Source organism: Chlamydotis macqueenii, chromosome 6, assembly GCF_036417535.1.
Source record: "Chlamydotis macqueenii isolate bChlMac1 chromosome 6, bChlMac1.mat, whole genome shotgun sequence".
In the NCBI taxonomy this organism is placed as follows: Eukaryota; Metazoa; Chordata; class Aves; order Otidiformes; family Otididae; genus Chlamydotis; species Chlamydotis macqueenii.
In genome coordinates, this window is record NC_141561.1 from 18883848 (window position 1) to 18900557 (window position 16710).

Here is a 16710-nt window from a genome sequence, read left to right on the forward strand (position 1 = left end):
CACTAAAGTTTAATTGGTACCAGCACAAAATACCAGTTAGTGGAAATACCTGAAACTACAGAATTCTTTCCAATAGATGTTTCCAATACACTGTTCTCACTGTTGAAACTATCATTCACATTTTCTTGCTGTTTCAAATCCTCCACTACAGCGTATTCTGGTTGGCTTGTAACTTCTGTTTCTTCGTTTGTACTGTTCATCCCATTCTGTCTGTTCTCTGTTCCTAGAAAGTAAACAGAAATTCCAAGGCACTATAAAACATTTAATTTCTTTTAGTGTGGAGCACAGAAAACACAGTACCAACCAGTACTCATCATGCACATAACGACCTAACATATGATCTTTGTCTGATTTAAACATTATAGTTTGGAATGTTGATGTTTTTATAAATATTTATTAAGAAAGTTGTTGGTCTTAGATCTCAAATATTTGCAGTCACTATAAAAATCTGAAAATGGAATTTGTGGGGTAAACCATGTTTCCTACATTCTCAATTCCATTGGTCCTGTAAGCTCATAAATGGATGTACCTTACAGCAGGACTTCAAAACTTGCCCATAAAACAGAAAACATGAGAGAGCTTTCACAAAATGTTTTCCCTCTTTCCACTTTGCCTTATTTCAAATGCGGAAATAATTTCCCCTTGACTTCTTTGTTCTTTTACTTTCATTAGACTCATGTGGAACTAGGCATGCTCCAAAGGCAAAAAATGCTGTTGAATAAATTATAAACATTTCCAACAAAAACTGCGTAAGACTGCATTCTAGGGTTTTCCAGATTTGGAACTCAATTATTCTGCAATTAGATATTAAATTTTAAGAAATTAATAGATTTAATTTACTCCAAAATTTATTTTTTTATAAAGCTCTCAATTTTTATGTGCAGATGTCTGATAATAACAATGTTATTTTGCGGTAACAAATCACTGAGGATCAAGCTGGAGTGATAAAAAGTAGCACCACTCTTCTCCTTGCAAGGTACCCAAAGAGCCTGTTCTTAGTGTTTTCTGTCCATGACCTTCTATCAGTGGATGCTACAGCAATCATACACTTCACATATCTACACACGTACAAGACTGTGTACATGGAAAATTTCTTATCCTCTGGTAAGAGCAACACATTTTTTTTGGTTTACATATTGATCTGTACCATTTCTTTTAGGGCCTGCATTGCCAAGATTACTGAGAAACTGTGGAATAAATACATTCATTCAGTATTGCATCAAACAACTGAATTAAACTTAAGTTTTACCCTATATGGTCTGCACAATACTGAAAATTCAGAAAGGCAAAGTTTGAAAAGAACTGAATATAAAATTATGAAAATAATTTTATGAATTTGCATATTTGCTAAATATGTATTACTTTGTTAACCTTACTGATAGCAAAGTAACAAAGACAAGAATTTAAGCCTGAGAAAGCTGCCACATAAAATGAAAATTAGGAAAACAGTAGCTGCTGAGCTATTCCTAGCGTCTGACTTTCACTCAGAACTATCTTCTGAGGCTCTAACTTGGTTGGTCTTGTCCTGCAGACTGGAACACTCAACCACCTCTGAACTGCATACTCAAATATGGCAGCTGCTCATCTGTGTCTGGCAGAAGACAGGTTGATTCCTGTCCCCAACTAGAAGAGACACCTTCATGCCCCCCTTATCCCAGTCTTAATGCATTGTCCCATATGCAGCAACTGAAAGTACAGAGACATAGTTCTGGTGAGCTCCTCAAGCGAGAAGGCTGGAGCTGCTAAATGGGAAATCTGTTAAAAAACTTTAATCTCAAAAATCTTATATGTAAAGCCCAGTAAAAAAAAAGAGGGATAGAGTATTTGGGGGCTGCTTTCTCTTTGATATTTTAGAATCCAGGGGAGCACTGGGATAATTTTACAATATGGTAATCGCTGTACAGGAAAAAAAAAAGTTGTATCATAAAACCTGTAGCTCTTTTAGTTTCATTTATGTAAATAATCTCTTTACTAGTTTATTCTATTATTTATAGTAAATTTTATTCAATGTCTTGAGACTTATCAATGTCTTATCCCCAAGGAGACATATAGCAATATACTTTAAAATGCTGCATAGATTTGTAAATCATTCTATAAAGGAAACACTAATCCCTGTGTTGAAGGAGGAATACAGAAAAAGTCTGTTTTGTGTGTTCAAATTAATCTTCAGAATATTTTTTATGAATTATTATACGAACATGACATTGAAAACCAATAGGTTATAAAAGGTAAGGATTCGGTTTAATTACAGCTACATATATATTATTGTAATTCTGATATTGCTTAATAAGGATTTTTAGTGTTTCAGAATCTATTGAATATGCTGTTAAATAACTTGATTTGGAAATCCCTGGACAAGTGAAAGCATTAGTCTCAGTGTCACAGTGAAATCAATATGGTGAGAACCCTGCATTGTCTCCTAAGTAACAGTAAAAAAAAAAACAGATTAGAAAAAACACACTAGTACTAGTGAAACAAGACTATTACCTCCTGTATTTCCGCTTAAGTCATCTGCAAGGCTTCCATGTTGGGTTTCACGCAGAGCAATCAAAAAAGGAGAGAACCAATCTTTCTTCTGCACTATTCTGCTCAGTAGCTCCCTTGCACCATCTCTGTTCCCATGATTGTCAGTTACAGTGTGGATCTGGTGAAAGCAATAAAAAACTCCAGTCCTGAGACAGACTTTGGAAATGGTTCAGGGAAGTCAGTAAGAATCGCGTAGGTACAAAAGCATTTCCCTCTCATCATTAAATATACTTAAAAATAAAGATATAATGTGGCTTGCTATTCGTCAGAAGAGACTTACTGCAGTTTTGTCCAATGTCATGTTTATCCCATATGGTTTTGGTTAGGATATATGAAACTTATGAGACCTGAAATTTAATTAGAGAGACTGGTGGTATGGGACAATGGTTATAACAATAACCACTATATAATAATTATTGTGGAATAAGAATTGGTGTTCACACTAAAGTGATGTCATACAGCTTACCTGAACTCAGACTTAATCTGTAACATTACTTCATACATAAAATGGAACATTTTCCTTCTTAAACTCTGACTTCATAATCAAAATTCTCCCTTAAAGATACAGTAGCTACATCTCTAGAAAAGAGGGCTATTGCCCTCAAAAAAGCTATGGAAAAGTGTCCCAAGGCTGTCATGAGCAGAAGTTGACATGTGATCACATGAAGAAGAGGTAGTGGCCCAGAGAGGTGGTGGATGCCCCGTCCCTGGAAACGTTTAAGGCCAGGCTGGACAGGGCTCTGAGCAACCTGATCTAGTTGGAGAGGTCCCTGCTCCTTGCAGGGGGGTTGGACTAGATGACTCTTGATGGTCCCTTCCAACTCTAACCATTCTATGATTCTAAGAACAAAAAGCAAAGCAGCCTGAGACAGCTGTTCAGTCCTCAAGGGCAATTTTCTTGAGGGTCAAGAATCATCCATCCTGATATGCAAGAAAATGGGCAGGCATAGCAGTAGGAACCCCTGACTGAGATTGAACACTAAAAGGAAGTGCATGGGAAGTGGGAGTAGGGAAAGGTAAACAAAAAGGGATATAGAAGTGCATTAAGAAAGCCTAAGCACCGTTGGAGTTGAAACTGACAGGATTATGAAGGGTAATGAAGGGCTTAATGAAAATACGAGCAGGGGGAATGTGTGGACCCATCACCAGGGAATGGAGCCAGTAACCTGCTAAAAGGCCCCTGCCTCTGCCTGCTGTGTTACCATGCTCTGCTTCCCATCCTTTAGAGTGCAGCTGGCCTGTACTACTACCTGACAGTCACCAGGCAAAATTACGTATATGACTGTCATGTAACTGAGATGGAGTATTAAACTACCTAAAAGGCGGATGCAAAAATTCAGAATGCAAGTATGATGTAGTTCCACCCTTTGATTGCCTGTTTCCCCCAAGTATTATTTTCATTCCTTCTTCTAACACTGTTTCAGGGTATCATGTTTTTGGGGTTCCAAAGAAGTTTCACACTAACCCAGGCAAGTCATTCTTAGCCAAATGCAAAAAACACTGGCAAATGTTTTCATCAAAGGTTAATACTTGCTCTTTCTTGTCAAACTGGTATATCTGCTCAGTTTCACTGTCTAGGATGATACTGCTTAGTGAATCTATGGCAAAAAAAGGGGGGAGAGATGGTCTTGCTTTATTTTAACTCAAGTATTCTCTAGGACTTTACAGGCCATCACTACTTCCTGGTATGGTTCAGCAGCCAGAAGACTGTTAATGATCTTCTGAGTCTAAGGTCTGCAGCAAAATGATAAGTAACAGTAAAGCTGGCCATATTCCTTCCATGTAGACACTGGCTTAGTCTAATCCTCTGTTCATGGCATTTTTCTTTCCCTTGCTCTTAGCTGGCATCCCATCTACTGGCCCATTGCCAACACTCTTCATTGGCTTACTTGGAGCACCATTTCTCTTTTCCCCCAAGTCTGGGTACTCCCCTTACATTTCTAGTTGTGACTTCCTATCTGCCCCACAGCTCCCGGGGATGGCCAGTGCCTGTGGCACAGCCTGGCTCCTGGCCTGGTGGGAGGGCCACTTACCCGATCCAGGTCTTCCTCCTGGATGATGCCCATCTGCAGGCACTTCTCAGCCACCTGCACGCTCTGTATTTTGTCCACCAGCGTGCTGTGGAGCAGCTGCACCAAGTGCACGCAGAGGTCGTGGTCGGCCTCCTCGGCCGGCGAGGGCAGCTGGCTGAGGCTGGGGTTCACGTAGCAAGCGGCCAGGCTGCAGCCGCCGTGCTCCAGCGCCTGCAGGAACTCGTGGAACCAGCCGCACCCGCGGGGCCCCCGCTCCACGGCCCGCAGCAGCTCCTCCGCCCCCTCCACCTCGCCCCGCTGCAGGGCGGCCACCCGCACCTTCTCCCTGTCCTCGGCGCTCAGCGAGGGAAGCCGATCCAGCACCGGCTGCACACGGATGAACTGCTTCAGCCGCGGCCTGAAGCAGGAGATCATGTAGAGGAAGCGCTCGTCCCGAGATTGGGCTGCCATCGCCGACGCTTCTGCCGCCGCTGCGGGAACGGGCCGGGGGGTGCCGGTTGCCTTGCGGGGCAGACGAGGCAGCCCGGCCGCTGCGGGGCTCGGGGTCCTCGGACGCGGGGGATCCGGCTCGGCGTCAGGGAGGAGGGCGTCTGGCTCCGCGCCTCCTCAGGCTGCGGCCGGGCCGCCGCGCCTGCCCCGCTTTATCCCAGCGGCAGCCCGGCTTTCGGTTTCGTTTGCAATTCGGGTGTGTGACGGCACGGGCCTGCCGGGACACGGGGCACCGGGGCGGGGGCCCCGGTACCCGGAGGGAAGAGCACGGCTCCGCGCTACTCCTGAATGTTTAAAAGGAAAGCTTTAACAGGAACCGTGAGTTTAAAAAAAAAGCCGGTCAGTAGCTTGTCAGGGTGTTCTGCGCTGCTGGCTTTCCAGGCATTTCGGCAGTGGTAGACCCAGGTGACCTAGTGGTCCGCAGTCATTTGCAAGATAAGCCTTTTTGTAGAAAACAGACCCACAAAAAGCCATCGGGGAAATAAAGCCGACTTGTAATGGTTTACTTTGAGTATGTCTTAAAGAGAATTTTTTTTGGTGCCCTTTTGGTTTGGTTTTTTTTTTTTAATCTTTTGGGTTTTAATTTTTTTTTTTATTTGAAGACTTGCATCTTGCATACAGAGCAGGAAGCTGTGATGCATGTGATGAACTTCCTAGAGGAGTTTGTTGGGTGGTCTCTGAGATTGCTGGAACAGTCTCTCCCTGAGATGTGGTTTCACCCATATGGTAGATGTCACTGAGCTTCAGGAGCAGGCTTGGTTTCCATCATGGGGTTTTCGTGAACCTCACTGTGATTCTGAGGTGAGGCAACAGATCCTTGACTCAATTTCATGTTTTGTAGCAAAATGACAGAGTAAATAGAGAGCACCTGGATTACTGTATTCAGTTTTCATCTGGGACAGTTCAAGAGAGAGAGTGAAAAATCTGAGAGGGTCCAGTGGAGGTCCAACACAATGCTTACAGGATTGGAGAGCTTGCCATGTGAAGGAACTGGGTTTATTCAGCCTAGAGAAAAGAAGGCTCAAGGGAGATATGACCACAGTTTTCCAGATCCTAAAAGTTGTATCCCTCTTCATAGGGGTGCACAGGACAAGGGGCAATTGGAACATTTTTCCTCAGGGGAAATTTTGACCATGTATAAGAAAAAAATATTCTCTACTGTAAAAACAATTAGACACTGGAATACATTGCCAGAGAAGTACTGGAAGTTTCCTCAACAGAAACATTCAAGACTTGGGTTGACAGGGCCCTTGATTTAAGGCCTTGCTTTTAAAAGGACAACAGGTACCTCTAGAGGTCCCTTCCCAGCTTAAAATTTCCTGTAATTCAAATAGTGCCCTCAACTGCTTGTCATGCTGAGATGTGCTATAGCATTGTGCTCTCAGTGGAGCTTCCTTCAGTTGGAGGGTTCTTTTGCAGAACTTAAATTTGTTTTACTTTCATTTCATTATTGTCCTTTCTGCTTCTCTCATGTTTCACTCTTATTTCGTCATTTGTTTTTATTACTGCGTTGTGCAAGTTTCTTCTTAAAGGCTTCTCAAGGAAGTCTCACTGCTTTTTCCCCTATTACTTTTTCTTCTGTCTTCAGCAGCTTGTTTGGATGACACATCAGCCTGCCTCTTAAGGCCTCAGGAGCCTGCAGGAGTTACCTGGGTGCAGCATGTGTGGACAGGTTGTTTGTACACTTGCTTTGTTTCCCAAGCTGTGTATGTGGCAGTGGTAAATCATAGAATCATGCCCACTGTATTTATACCACAACAATCCTTTACAGGTTCTAAGAGTCTGCAGGCATTAAAAGGAAACTTGTGATTTAGTTAGATTTAGAGGAAAAAAAAATAATCAGTCCTACTGGATGTTATTCTGGCTGCTGCAAAGTTGCACAGATGACAGCTGAGCTCCTACTCCGTCCACTGATGATACAAATATCCTGACTCCCTTGCTCTCCTCCAGCTGGATGCTCACCCTCCTCATAAACTCAGTGGTTGTTGAGGCCTTTGTCCCTTTCAGATGTGACTGAAATTGGTCACAGGGTTCACAGGCAGGGGCACGAGCACAGGGCCTCCCCTCCCTGGACGGCCAGGCGGAGAAGCTGCGCAGAGCCAAAGCCCACGCCTACAGCTGCGCAGGCGGCTCAGGCGCAAAGGCTGAAGCACGCACAAAACCAGCGCAGGTCCGCCAACGCCTCCAGCAAATACACTCAGCGGTTACCGGTACCGAAAACGCCCCGCGCTGCAGCGGCCTGGGCAACGCGCGCGGCCCAACGGCCGCTCAGGGCTCGCGCCGGCGGGCGGGGTTGCGGCTGGCCAATAGCAGGGCCGGGGCCGGCGCGGCGTTGCTGGGGTGGCGCCGCTGCGGCCGTTGGAGCTCCGTGCCGCCGCTCCGGCTTTGGAGGGGTGGGTGCCGCGGGGCTGCGGAGCTGTCGCGGTGCGGTTCCGGTGAGGCCGGGCCCGCGCTGCTCAGAGGAGGGGTCCGTCCCGGCTCTCCACGCCTGCTCTGCCGCGCAGGCGGGAGGGAAACGGAGGAAATGGTTTGCTCCCGGTGCTAGCGCGGAACCGGACTGCTCAGCCCGCAGAGCCGGGGGTGTGTGAGAGGAGGCAGGTTGCAGGCGTGTCACTTTGAACTTGGTGATCATGAGAAACTTTAACGTTTCTTCATGGTCGCTGTCATTGCTGAAACTTAATTGTTGACAAGAATATAAATGATAAACTTCTGACTTTTTTTTTTTAAATTATCCTTCGAGCATTCAGATAGAAACTTGCAGAGTTATGATGCCAGGTAGGATGTATCCTTGTACATAGTCGGACTTCAGTGGAATCCTGATATCACTTTGAACCTCTTGGTGATGATGAGAAACTTGTATTTTAAATTCTCTGAACTGATAACTTGTAATACTGGTTTTGTTTGAGCATTTATAGTGGCATGTAGATACTGTGGAGGTGTATTATTTGTATAACTGCTTTATTTGATTTGCATGTCTTGCACTTAGTAATTTTGACAGAGTGGCTTCATTCATGTTAAGCTGACCACCAGCAGTATGAGTGTTAGAAATTGGAGCTTCCATTAAACTTTCAAAGTTTCTCTAAACGAAAATTAAGATAAAGATATGGTCATCGTTCCTGATGGTGTATTTAACTTAATGCATGCAATTGTAATGAAATAATCAAAATACCTGTAAAAATAATTTCTCTTAGTATTAGAATATAAAGCAGTTTTCATCTTAATATTGAAAGCTTAATTCTTTAATTGGTATTCGCTGCTATTCTATTCTACTGCAGATTATTACTGTGAACAGTCCTACTTGTTAGTGGTGTAACTACTTTATTGCTATGTGAAATGATTGCTGGAATACCATTGTAGATCGTGGAAGTTATTGGTAGAATGTAGGTAGCAAAACGTGAACTATTCAATCATTTTTGGACATGCTCTAACTAATAGTATGAAATGAGATTGAGGAATCAGCTTCGTTGCTAAAAATACAAAAGCAGAAACAGCCTTGACTATTTCTTAATACAATTTTGTGAATGCTTTTCATCTAGCAGATAAGTTATTTCTGTTATTAAAGTTGTGGGTCCCTCCCATCTGTCAGGATGGAAGTAGGCCATTCCTTTTGAATCTCATTGGTGGTTAGTGTAACTGTACTTGTCACACTTCCAAAATCTCTAAACAATGACTTGCCTATTACTTTCTCTTCTAGTTCTTGCAGTGCACCATGGCATTCTGAGTGCTCAACTGCTGGAGGAAAAGAGTATCACCAACCTGTCAAAGTTCATGTTTAGAAGAACTGCTGTGAATGGAAGCTATTGTAGTTTTTAATCTTCCCGTCCTATAAGACAATGTGCTTTGAATGAATACTTTGATTTTTAAGTGCATGTTTCACAGCAATAAATATTTTTTGCATTTTACTATATGCATTTTACTAAAAAAGCATGTTTTTTTTTTATCTGTAGACGTGTAATTCCAGACAAGTAAATTTCTATGTTAAGCTCAAGAGCTTAATGAAAAGGAAAAGCTTATGGTCATACATAATAGGCTGTATCTTATAAATGGGTAGCTTGCTTACACAAATAAAACATCAGATACCCTAAATGCTATATGCATTGTTTTCGTTAGTAGTAGCACACTGTCTCAGATAGCACACTCTGAAAAATTCTGCTAATTTGGGGAAACTAGATCAGTGGATTCCATTAAGAAACCAAAATGTTCTAGGTGAAACTTTGTCACTCTTTCAGCTTGTTGCAATACAGTGGTGTTTTTTTTTTTTTGTGAGGCAAGCTCAGATAATACTATTTGAATACAGCTGGAATGGCCTCCAACTGATTGTGTTTTTTAAATCCCACTTAAGGCTTTTCCCCAAGGAGATCTGTAGGTGTGGTGTTCTGGTGTTTTTAGTTGTGTGTTGGGTTTTTTTTTTTGTTTGTTTGTTTGATTTGGTTTGGTTTTTTTTTTTGTTTGCCTGGTTGGTTTGGGTTTTTTAATTTTTATTTTTTCTTCTTTTTAAGAGCTCGGCTTATCTCAAAAGTTTTCCATTGCTATTCATCTGGATCCGTAAAATCACTTGCTGAATTGGTACTTGCATGGTAAACGCATTCCATTATTCACCCTAAATTCTCTAAAAGAAAATGATTCAAGGAGCGGAAGTGTCTGGGTTGAAGACAGATATTTAGACAGCACTTTTCATCAAAATATTTTGTTGAAATTTGGGCCTCAATAGATAGCATTTGTCAGCTTTATTACCCAGATTTTGTACCTAGAAGTTACCTTAGATTTTTTTAATTCCTCAGCTGGTGAAACTAGAGGGTGTAGACATGGATATAACTTCCAGTCCTACTTGAGGGATGGAGGTCAGTATGGTACATGGAGACTGCTGTGTGCATGGGATTTTCTGAAAAGGTCTAATTTTGTGTCTCTGTTCTGTGTGCTTCAAGCCAGTGAGTGGTGTTCTTTGTAATCCTGTGCTTTTATGTTTATTCACATAGTGTTAAGAGTATACTAAATAGAATTATTATTTTTTTTCCACAATATTTTTGATACAGAGGTATATTCCACCTTTTTGGATCCCTGTTAGAGGTGTTTCCATCATAGTAAGTAAATTCAAGTCAGTCACAAATGAAATGTTTACATCCTGTTGCTTATGACTGAAATAAGTGCATTACATTTATTTGTGCATATTTAGATTTCTTGCAAATAAGTTTTCAATGCAATACACAATATATGCGCAGTGGACAAGTGCTTTTATTTGTACAGTAAACAATTTTCCAGGAGATCTTTTCTGAAAACAAAATAATAACTTATATTAACTGCATTATACAAAACCCTGTTATACAAACAGGATTTGCTACAGCCCATAGTAGTGAAGTATTTATCTAGATTAAATTTTCAAAACTTTCTTTGTATTTCCAACTTTACAATATCATAAAGTTTCAGTATAGAAAATGTAAATAATGCGTAAAGGGGGCAGATGCTTCCTGTGGGAGTCTTTAATTTGGTCCATCAAATTTCCATTCCAAAGAGAATAGCCAAATTCTGCATTCATTAATAATCAAAGAACTTCCCAAGTGGGCATTAAAAAACCCCCAAGTAGCTAGATGAAGAAAAATGTTTCTTCATTAAAAATGCAGTTCTATCTACTATTCATACGTAGAGGTACAGTGAGAAAAAGTAAGCTTGCCATCGTGATGCCTTCATGCAGATACAAGCGCTGGGACATGCTGCTTCAGTATCATTGATAAAACTTGGTGTTGTCTTGGTTTTCATACATGATCTAGTCTGTGGATCTTGTTTTTTTTCTCCCATTAAGTGTAACTTCTAATATACTCTTTTTCAAGTGTAGAAAAAAAATTATGTACAGAGTAGATCACAGAATCACAGAATTATCAAGATTGGAAAAGACCTAAAAGATCATCCAGTCCAACCATCACCAATACTTCTCAGCTAAATCATATCCCTCAACACAACATCCAAACGTTTCTTGAACACCCCCATGGTCGGTGACTCCACCACCTTCCTGGGCAGTGCATTCCAGTGCCTGACTACCCTTTCCGAGAAGTAATATTTCCTAATGTCCAGCCTGAATCTCCCCTGGCGCAGCTTGAAACCATTGCCTCTAGTTCTATCACTGTCTACACGAGAGAAAAGGCCGACCCCTAGCTCACTACAACCTCCCTTCAGGAAGTTATAGAGAGCTATAAGGTCTCCCCTGAGCCTCCTCTTCTCCAGACTGAACAATCCCAGCTCCCTCAGCCGCTCCTCATAAGGCCTGTGCTCCAGACCCCTCACCAGCTTCGTAGCCCTCCTCTGAACGCGTTCCAGGGCCTCAATGTCTTTCTTGCAGTGAGGGGCCCAAAACTGAACACAGTACTCGAGGTGCGGCCTCACCAGTGCCGAGTACAGGGGGACAATTACCTCCCTGTTCCTGCTAGTAACACTGTTTTTGATGCAAGCCAGGATGCCGTTGGCCTTCTTGGCCACCCGGGCACACTGTCGGCTCATGCTCAGATGTAGTATATAAGTGACACCTGGACTGCTGTATGATGTAAGTACATATCATTCCTAATAAAATTGAAGGAATTTTTAGGTCAGAGTAATCATGTTAAAGGACCTTCTGCATGCTCTTTTTATTTCAAGTAAGTAAGAAGGTACTGAAAAATTAATTCTGTGTCTGGACAGCCGTTAAAATATACCAATGGCTGCATACCAAGTCTGTCTCCAATCTGAATCAATTTTACTATTTACCAATATTTTCATTTAAAAATTGATGTTAAATTTGAAAGTGAGACTAGGTCCCTTGCTTTGTGCATGGCTGCTAGATACTACAATCAAACAAGTGCATCCACCTGTATTTTAGTGGAGTTTGCTTTAGTTATACTGAGGTTATATTTTTGTTTGTATTCAAAAAAGGAGGGGAAAAACCCCCACCCACCTGACTCTGGAAACTTTGTTAAATGCATAATTGCAACCATTTGGAGCAGCTGCAAGTAATGGTGTGGGTTTGAATAAAGTGTCACAAATTACTCATGGTTTAAAAACAAAACAAAATTTAAAAAAACAAGCAAAAATTAAAAAAAACCCCAAACCTACAAACCAGTAGCCTCACACACAGACCTTGCTTATCAGACACATTTTAATTCACTCTTTAGTTGCTCCTGTTGGTGAATATAGGCACCAGGTTAGTGTTTCCTGCTTTGTCGGTCAGGATAATGCCCTTAATGCACCACTGTTACCTTGTACTGGATCTGGAACTTCTGTTTGTCAAGAAGTGACCTGAATAGAATTAATCTGAATTTGACCAAGGATAGCTCAAGATTAATTTGGCAGCAACCTCCTAAAAGCAAAGTTAATTATTTTGCAACAGATGTAGTGCAGTGAATGTATAGCCTGTATGGTAACAGGGCTCAGTGACAAGCGTTGCTTCCTGCTCAGAAGAGCTCAGTGCTGTGAGTGCTTAGCCTCAAAAATGTCAGTCTTGGTGAAGGAGAAGACTAAGCTCTGAGAATCAGATCTGAAGAGAGCTGGTTGGTTGCTGCCAACTGCCTCGTTGAGTGTCAAACTCGCTGGGTGAGTTCATATGTCTCATCTGCTGGGCCACCCCTTTCTCATTCTTGGAAATACTTGGCAACTAGAGGTTTCAAAACAAGGAGTGAATGCTAATGTTTGAATTGCAGTTATCTTCTATTAGGCTTGTCTCATGGCTTCACTAACCTTCTGTGAAGGTTTAGGATGGTAAAAGATACTAAATTTTGATATCTACTGTTTATTTCTGGCTATGAGGCTTATCCTTGAGCTCTTTTGGATAGCCTACATTTTACCAAAACTTTTAAAATTGCTTGGTTTCGTGTAGGTTGAAAGAATGCTAAAAGAATAAGTTACCCAGTTCTAAAAGCTTTTCTGAGTGGAAAAACGAAAAAAAGTGGTTGCATTGAGGAGAATAGAGGTTTTTTTTCTGCTTCTTGCATCAACATTTGACATTAGTTTAACTATGCAGGCTTTATTTTTTATTTTTTTTTTAAAAACCTTAATTTAACTAGAAAGTGCAAGTCTTGCTTGGAGTGTCTATAGATGAAGTTAATCTGTTTTTCCAAAGACCGTCTTACAGTAGCTTTACCATTAGCTAGAAAGAGTTGCTGGAAGCAGCAGCTTTCAATTCTTTTTGGTTTTGATAGGTCTTTGCTACCTAGAAATTCATTGTGCCTAATCTCTTACTTAAAAAAACATGGCAGAACTTAATCTGTAACAGTCAGAAGATGATAAAATTGTGTATGTTAGCATAATTAATAATATTTTTTTAAAAAAATACTGTCTGTTCATTTCCATAATTTCTCTCATTGTCAACATTTTACTGTATTTTAGTCAATTCCACATGACTGAATATAATTATATTGCTTTACAGGAACTAAGAAGTCTGGGAATTGTATCCTTTTAGAAACCATTTACTTTTGCTGTGATGAAATACCATCAATTTGGGATTCTGAAAAATTGAAGAGGGAGGAAAGTAATGGCAATAATACTACTCTCAAAATGAAAAAAAAAGTATTTAACAACAAGTATTTAAAGTTGACAATGTACCAATAAATTACAAACTGCTATGTGTTATTTCTTGGTACAACGAGCTGGGAATATATCACACTTATATGGTGTATTTGAGGAACCTGCGCAGATGTTTTTATGGAGAAAAGCTCTCAGGTTTTCTTTAATAAAGTAATTTTTTGTCCTATCTCGGTGGTATTGAAAAAGGCGCTATACTATTGATGCCACAAAAACATTTCAGACACATCCAAAAGCCAATTTCTGGGTCTGCAGGAGTATTGTACAAAATAACAAGCTGCTGCTTTGTTTAAAACTGAGCTCAGTATATGGAGGAAAATATCATTCTATGTGTATATACAGAGAGCCTGTAGATGAATGGAAAGGAGGTGCCCACTAGACCCAATTCCCAATCTTATGAAAAATGTGTTAACCTATAACTGCTGGCTTCACTGGGATTAATTATTTCTGATTTAAACCAACATATGAAGAGTCAAACCTTAAATACTAGCATAGACATCTGTTCACAGTGTAAAAATGTTTAACAGAAGAGTTAGAAACATCAAAGCTTCTAATCTGCAGATGTGGTATTACATACAGCTTTAATTCGAGGAATCATCCCTTCCGCTATGCTGCTGTTGCAGTCTCCCACTATTCTACTCATGTCCAGGCTAGCTCAGCAGCTCTCAAATAGGAGGACATGGAATTCATCTGTGAAACTCAACTTGCTTCACCTAAGCAGGCAGCAAGAGGCCATGTGAAGCAGTGCTTTTTAGCTTTTTGGATGTTACTTATAATGTTGGTGAGTCACGCGGAAGCTGAGATGGGCTCACCAGAGAGAGGAGATTGCTAGGGCACAATCTGCAGCACGAAAAGGGTAGACAAGTTCATCCACGGGCAGCAGCTGTGAGATGGGAGACCAGAAAGCATGTTTGCTGAGTAAACAGAGCAGGAACATAAAAGGAGAGAAAAGCATGTAATTGGTCACATGCTTCCTGGATGCAGCAGTTAGGTAGGTCAAGACACATGGCTTATGTTTATTTTCGTAAATCTGTGCATGTAGATGGACATGCACGTGCAAATGGTGCATGTTGCTGCACAGCTTAAATACTGACAAGCATCACAATCTATTGTTTGCTTTAAACACTGTACTAAACCCACAGCTGGTGGCAGCTAATGAACTTCATGAAGAGCTCCGCTGATTTGTACTCACATTTGGAATGATTGTCCCAATTGCTTTGGTACTTCAGCTACATTTCCAGGATACTTCTCTGTATCTAAAAGTTATAATTTATACATCTTTTTAGCCACAAGTTTTAAATGTAAATAGCCAGAATGAGTGTTCCTAAGCTCAAGCAAGACCAAAAACTTATCTCCTTAAATCCTAAAAGCCTCTACGGATATGTTACAGCTGTGTAGTGTGACGTGCGGGTATGCAACCCTTATATTATTCCCACATAATAACATGGGATTTGGATAACACAGACCCATTTCTATCAAGTCAGAATCAGACTGGGCTTAAAGGGAACCCTGCCCAGAAAAAAATATCAAACAAACAAGAGTCAATTTTTGCTGTTTAGAGAATTATCACATTTCCAAAACCAATGGTTTGTACCTTTCTATAGAAGAAAGCTTGAAGCAGTGGGTGTTCATGTGCCTCCACAACAAAAGTAGTATCTGAGAAGGCAGATCTTTCTTTGGCAGGGAAGGGACAGCTAGAGTATTGCCAGCCAAGTTGTGAGCTTTCATGTTTTGCTTCTTCATTCATTGGCAGATGTCTAGGGAGCTTAGAATCTCCATACCTTTGCAAAGTCTCCCTTTTGAGATTTTTCTTCTTGATAAATACAGACAAAGAGAAGGGAAGGAACAAAGCCTCTTTGAGCCAAGAAAAGGAGTAAGAGATGGAGCTTTTCCTTCACTTGGATTAATTGAAACTTACTGCTTTTCCTCTTCCCCAATTCTCCTTCCCCAGTCCATCTGTTTTGCTGAGTCTCTTTGCATTAATGTGAAATATCAAGTAATAAAATTGAACAAAAGGCATTTTGTAAAGCAATGCTCATGCATTACACTTTTTTCATTAATTTTATTTTTAATTTATACCAGACTTTTAAATGTAGCATAACCACAAATACTTTTGTAAAAAATGTGCTAGCTTGTTCTTTGTAACAGACATTAGTATTAGTTACTAGACTGAGATAGAGAAGTTGTTAATGCTTGCTATTTAAAAAAAAAAAAAGCAGAAGCTATTTCACTTTGTTATTCAGCACTCCTGTTTCAATGGAGTATATGCAGGCAGAGATTCTGACTGGCCCAATGATGCTGTCATCTAGGATCTGGTTTTGCAAAGCACTAAGCGGTGCAGACCTCCTGTTGCGGTAGAATAGGAGTGGTCAGCATGTAGTAGCATTTAGACCTTTGAACAATCAACGGTAGCATGAGGCAGAAGAAAATTTGATCTTGTATAGGAAGGGTTGGTTTTGCTTTTCACTTAGAAAGTGTTCAGTTAATTAATTTTTGTATCTTCATATGCAAAGGCAAAGCAGAGCCTTGCTCAGTAGCTCAACATGCACACTGATTTTAAATGAGAGAAGATTCAGCCACCTTGGGTTTATGTTTTCCCCCAGCAGATAATATATGTATCTATTAATGTAAAGGTTGACCACTATTACATTACTCTTTAGCACTGGTTTAGAACAGAGGGTTCAATTTGGTTTTAGTTAAAATTTAACTGCTCCCCCATTAACTGGGTTACATGCTTTTCTGAAACCACTTCTCTTCCTAGAGAAATTTCACATTAAAGCTTTAAGATTAGAAAGTCATGTGAACATTTAAAAATATTTTAAAACGGTAATAAAAAGGTCAGTTCATTTTAAAATAAACACAACATTTGAAGCAGAATAATATTTTAATAAAATTAAATCTAAGTATTCACAAAGCATTATGCACATACAGTACATACTGTATTTAAAGCCTACGGACCTTAATCATTGTATTCTAATGTAGTCAGCTTTGGACACAAGCTAAGCTTACTCGTTTTGTAATAAGAAAGTTTACAATTGTTCCTGAAAGTGATTTTACATATATACATATATATAGCTCTATATCTATACTCCTACATGTAAGTGTAGGTATATACACACAG

The 16710-nt window shown here is 40.5% G+C and overlaps 1 protein-coding gene and 1 long non-coding RNA gene across 6 annotated transcripts in view; one reads left to right on the forward strand and one right to left on the reverse strand.

Moving 5' to 3' along the window:
* Nucleotides 1-5526, reverse strand: part of IFIH1 (interferon induced with helicase C domain 1) — a 30138-nt gene extending 24612 nt beyond the window's left edge. For 3 of the 5 annotated variants that reach the window (XR_015258955.1, XM_086751374.1, XM_086751373.1), the window contains exons 1-3: nt 4560-5526; nt 2488-2644; nt 50-223 (exon numbers count right to left, since the gene is read on the reverse strand). Coding sequence is in view for 4 of the 5 variants with exons in the window: in XM_086751374.1 (XP_086607500.1) it covers nt 50-223; nt 2488-2644; nt 4560-5009 (781 nt within the window). In the remaining variant the exon portion in view is untranslated. The remainder of the gene's footprint in view (nt 1-49; nt 224-2487; nt 2645-4559) is intronic. The other 2 variants (XM_086751375.1, XM_010117589.2) reach the window with 2 other exon arrangements.
* Nucleotides 5527-7375: 1849 nt separating this feature from the next.
* Nucleotides 7376-8955, forward strand: LOC147600199 (uncharacterized). Its single transcript, XR_015258956.1, has 3 exons — nt 7376-7441; nt 7789-7838; nt 8743-8955. It is a non-coding gene; the product is annotated as an uncharacterized LOC147600199 (long non-coding RNA).
* The last annotated feature ends 7755 nt before the right edge of the window (nt 8956-16710 follow it).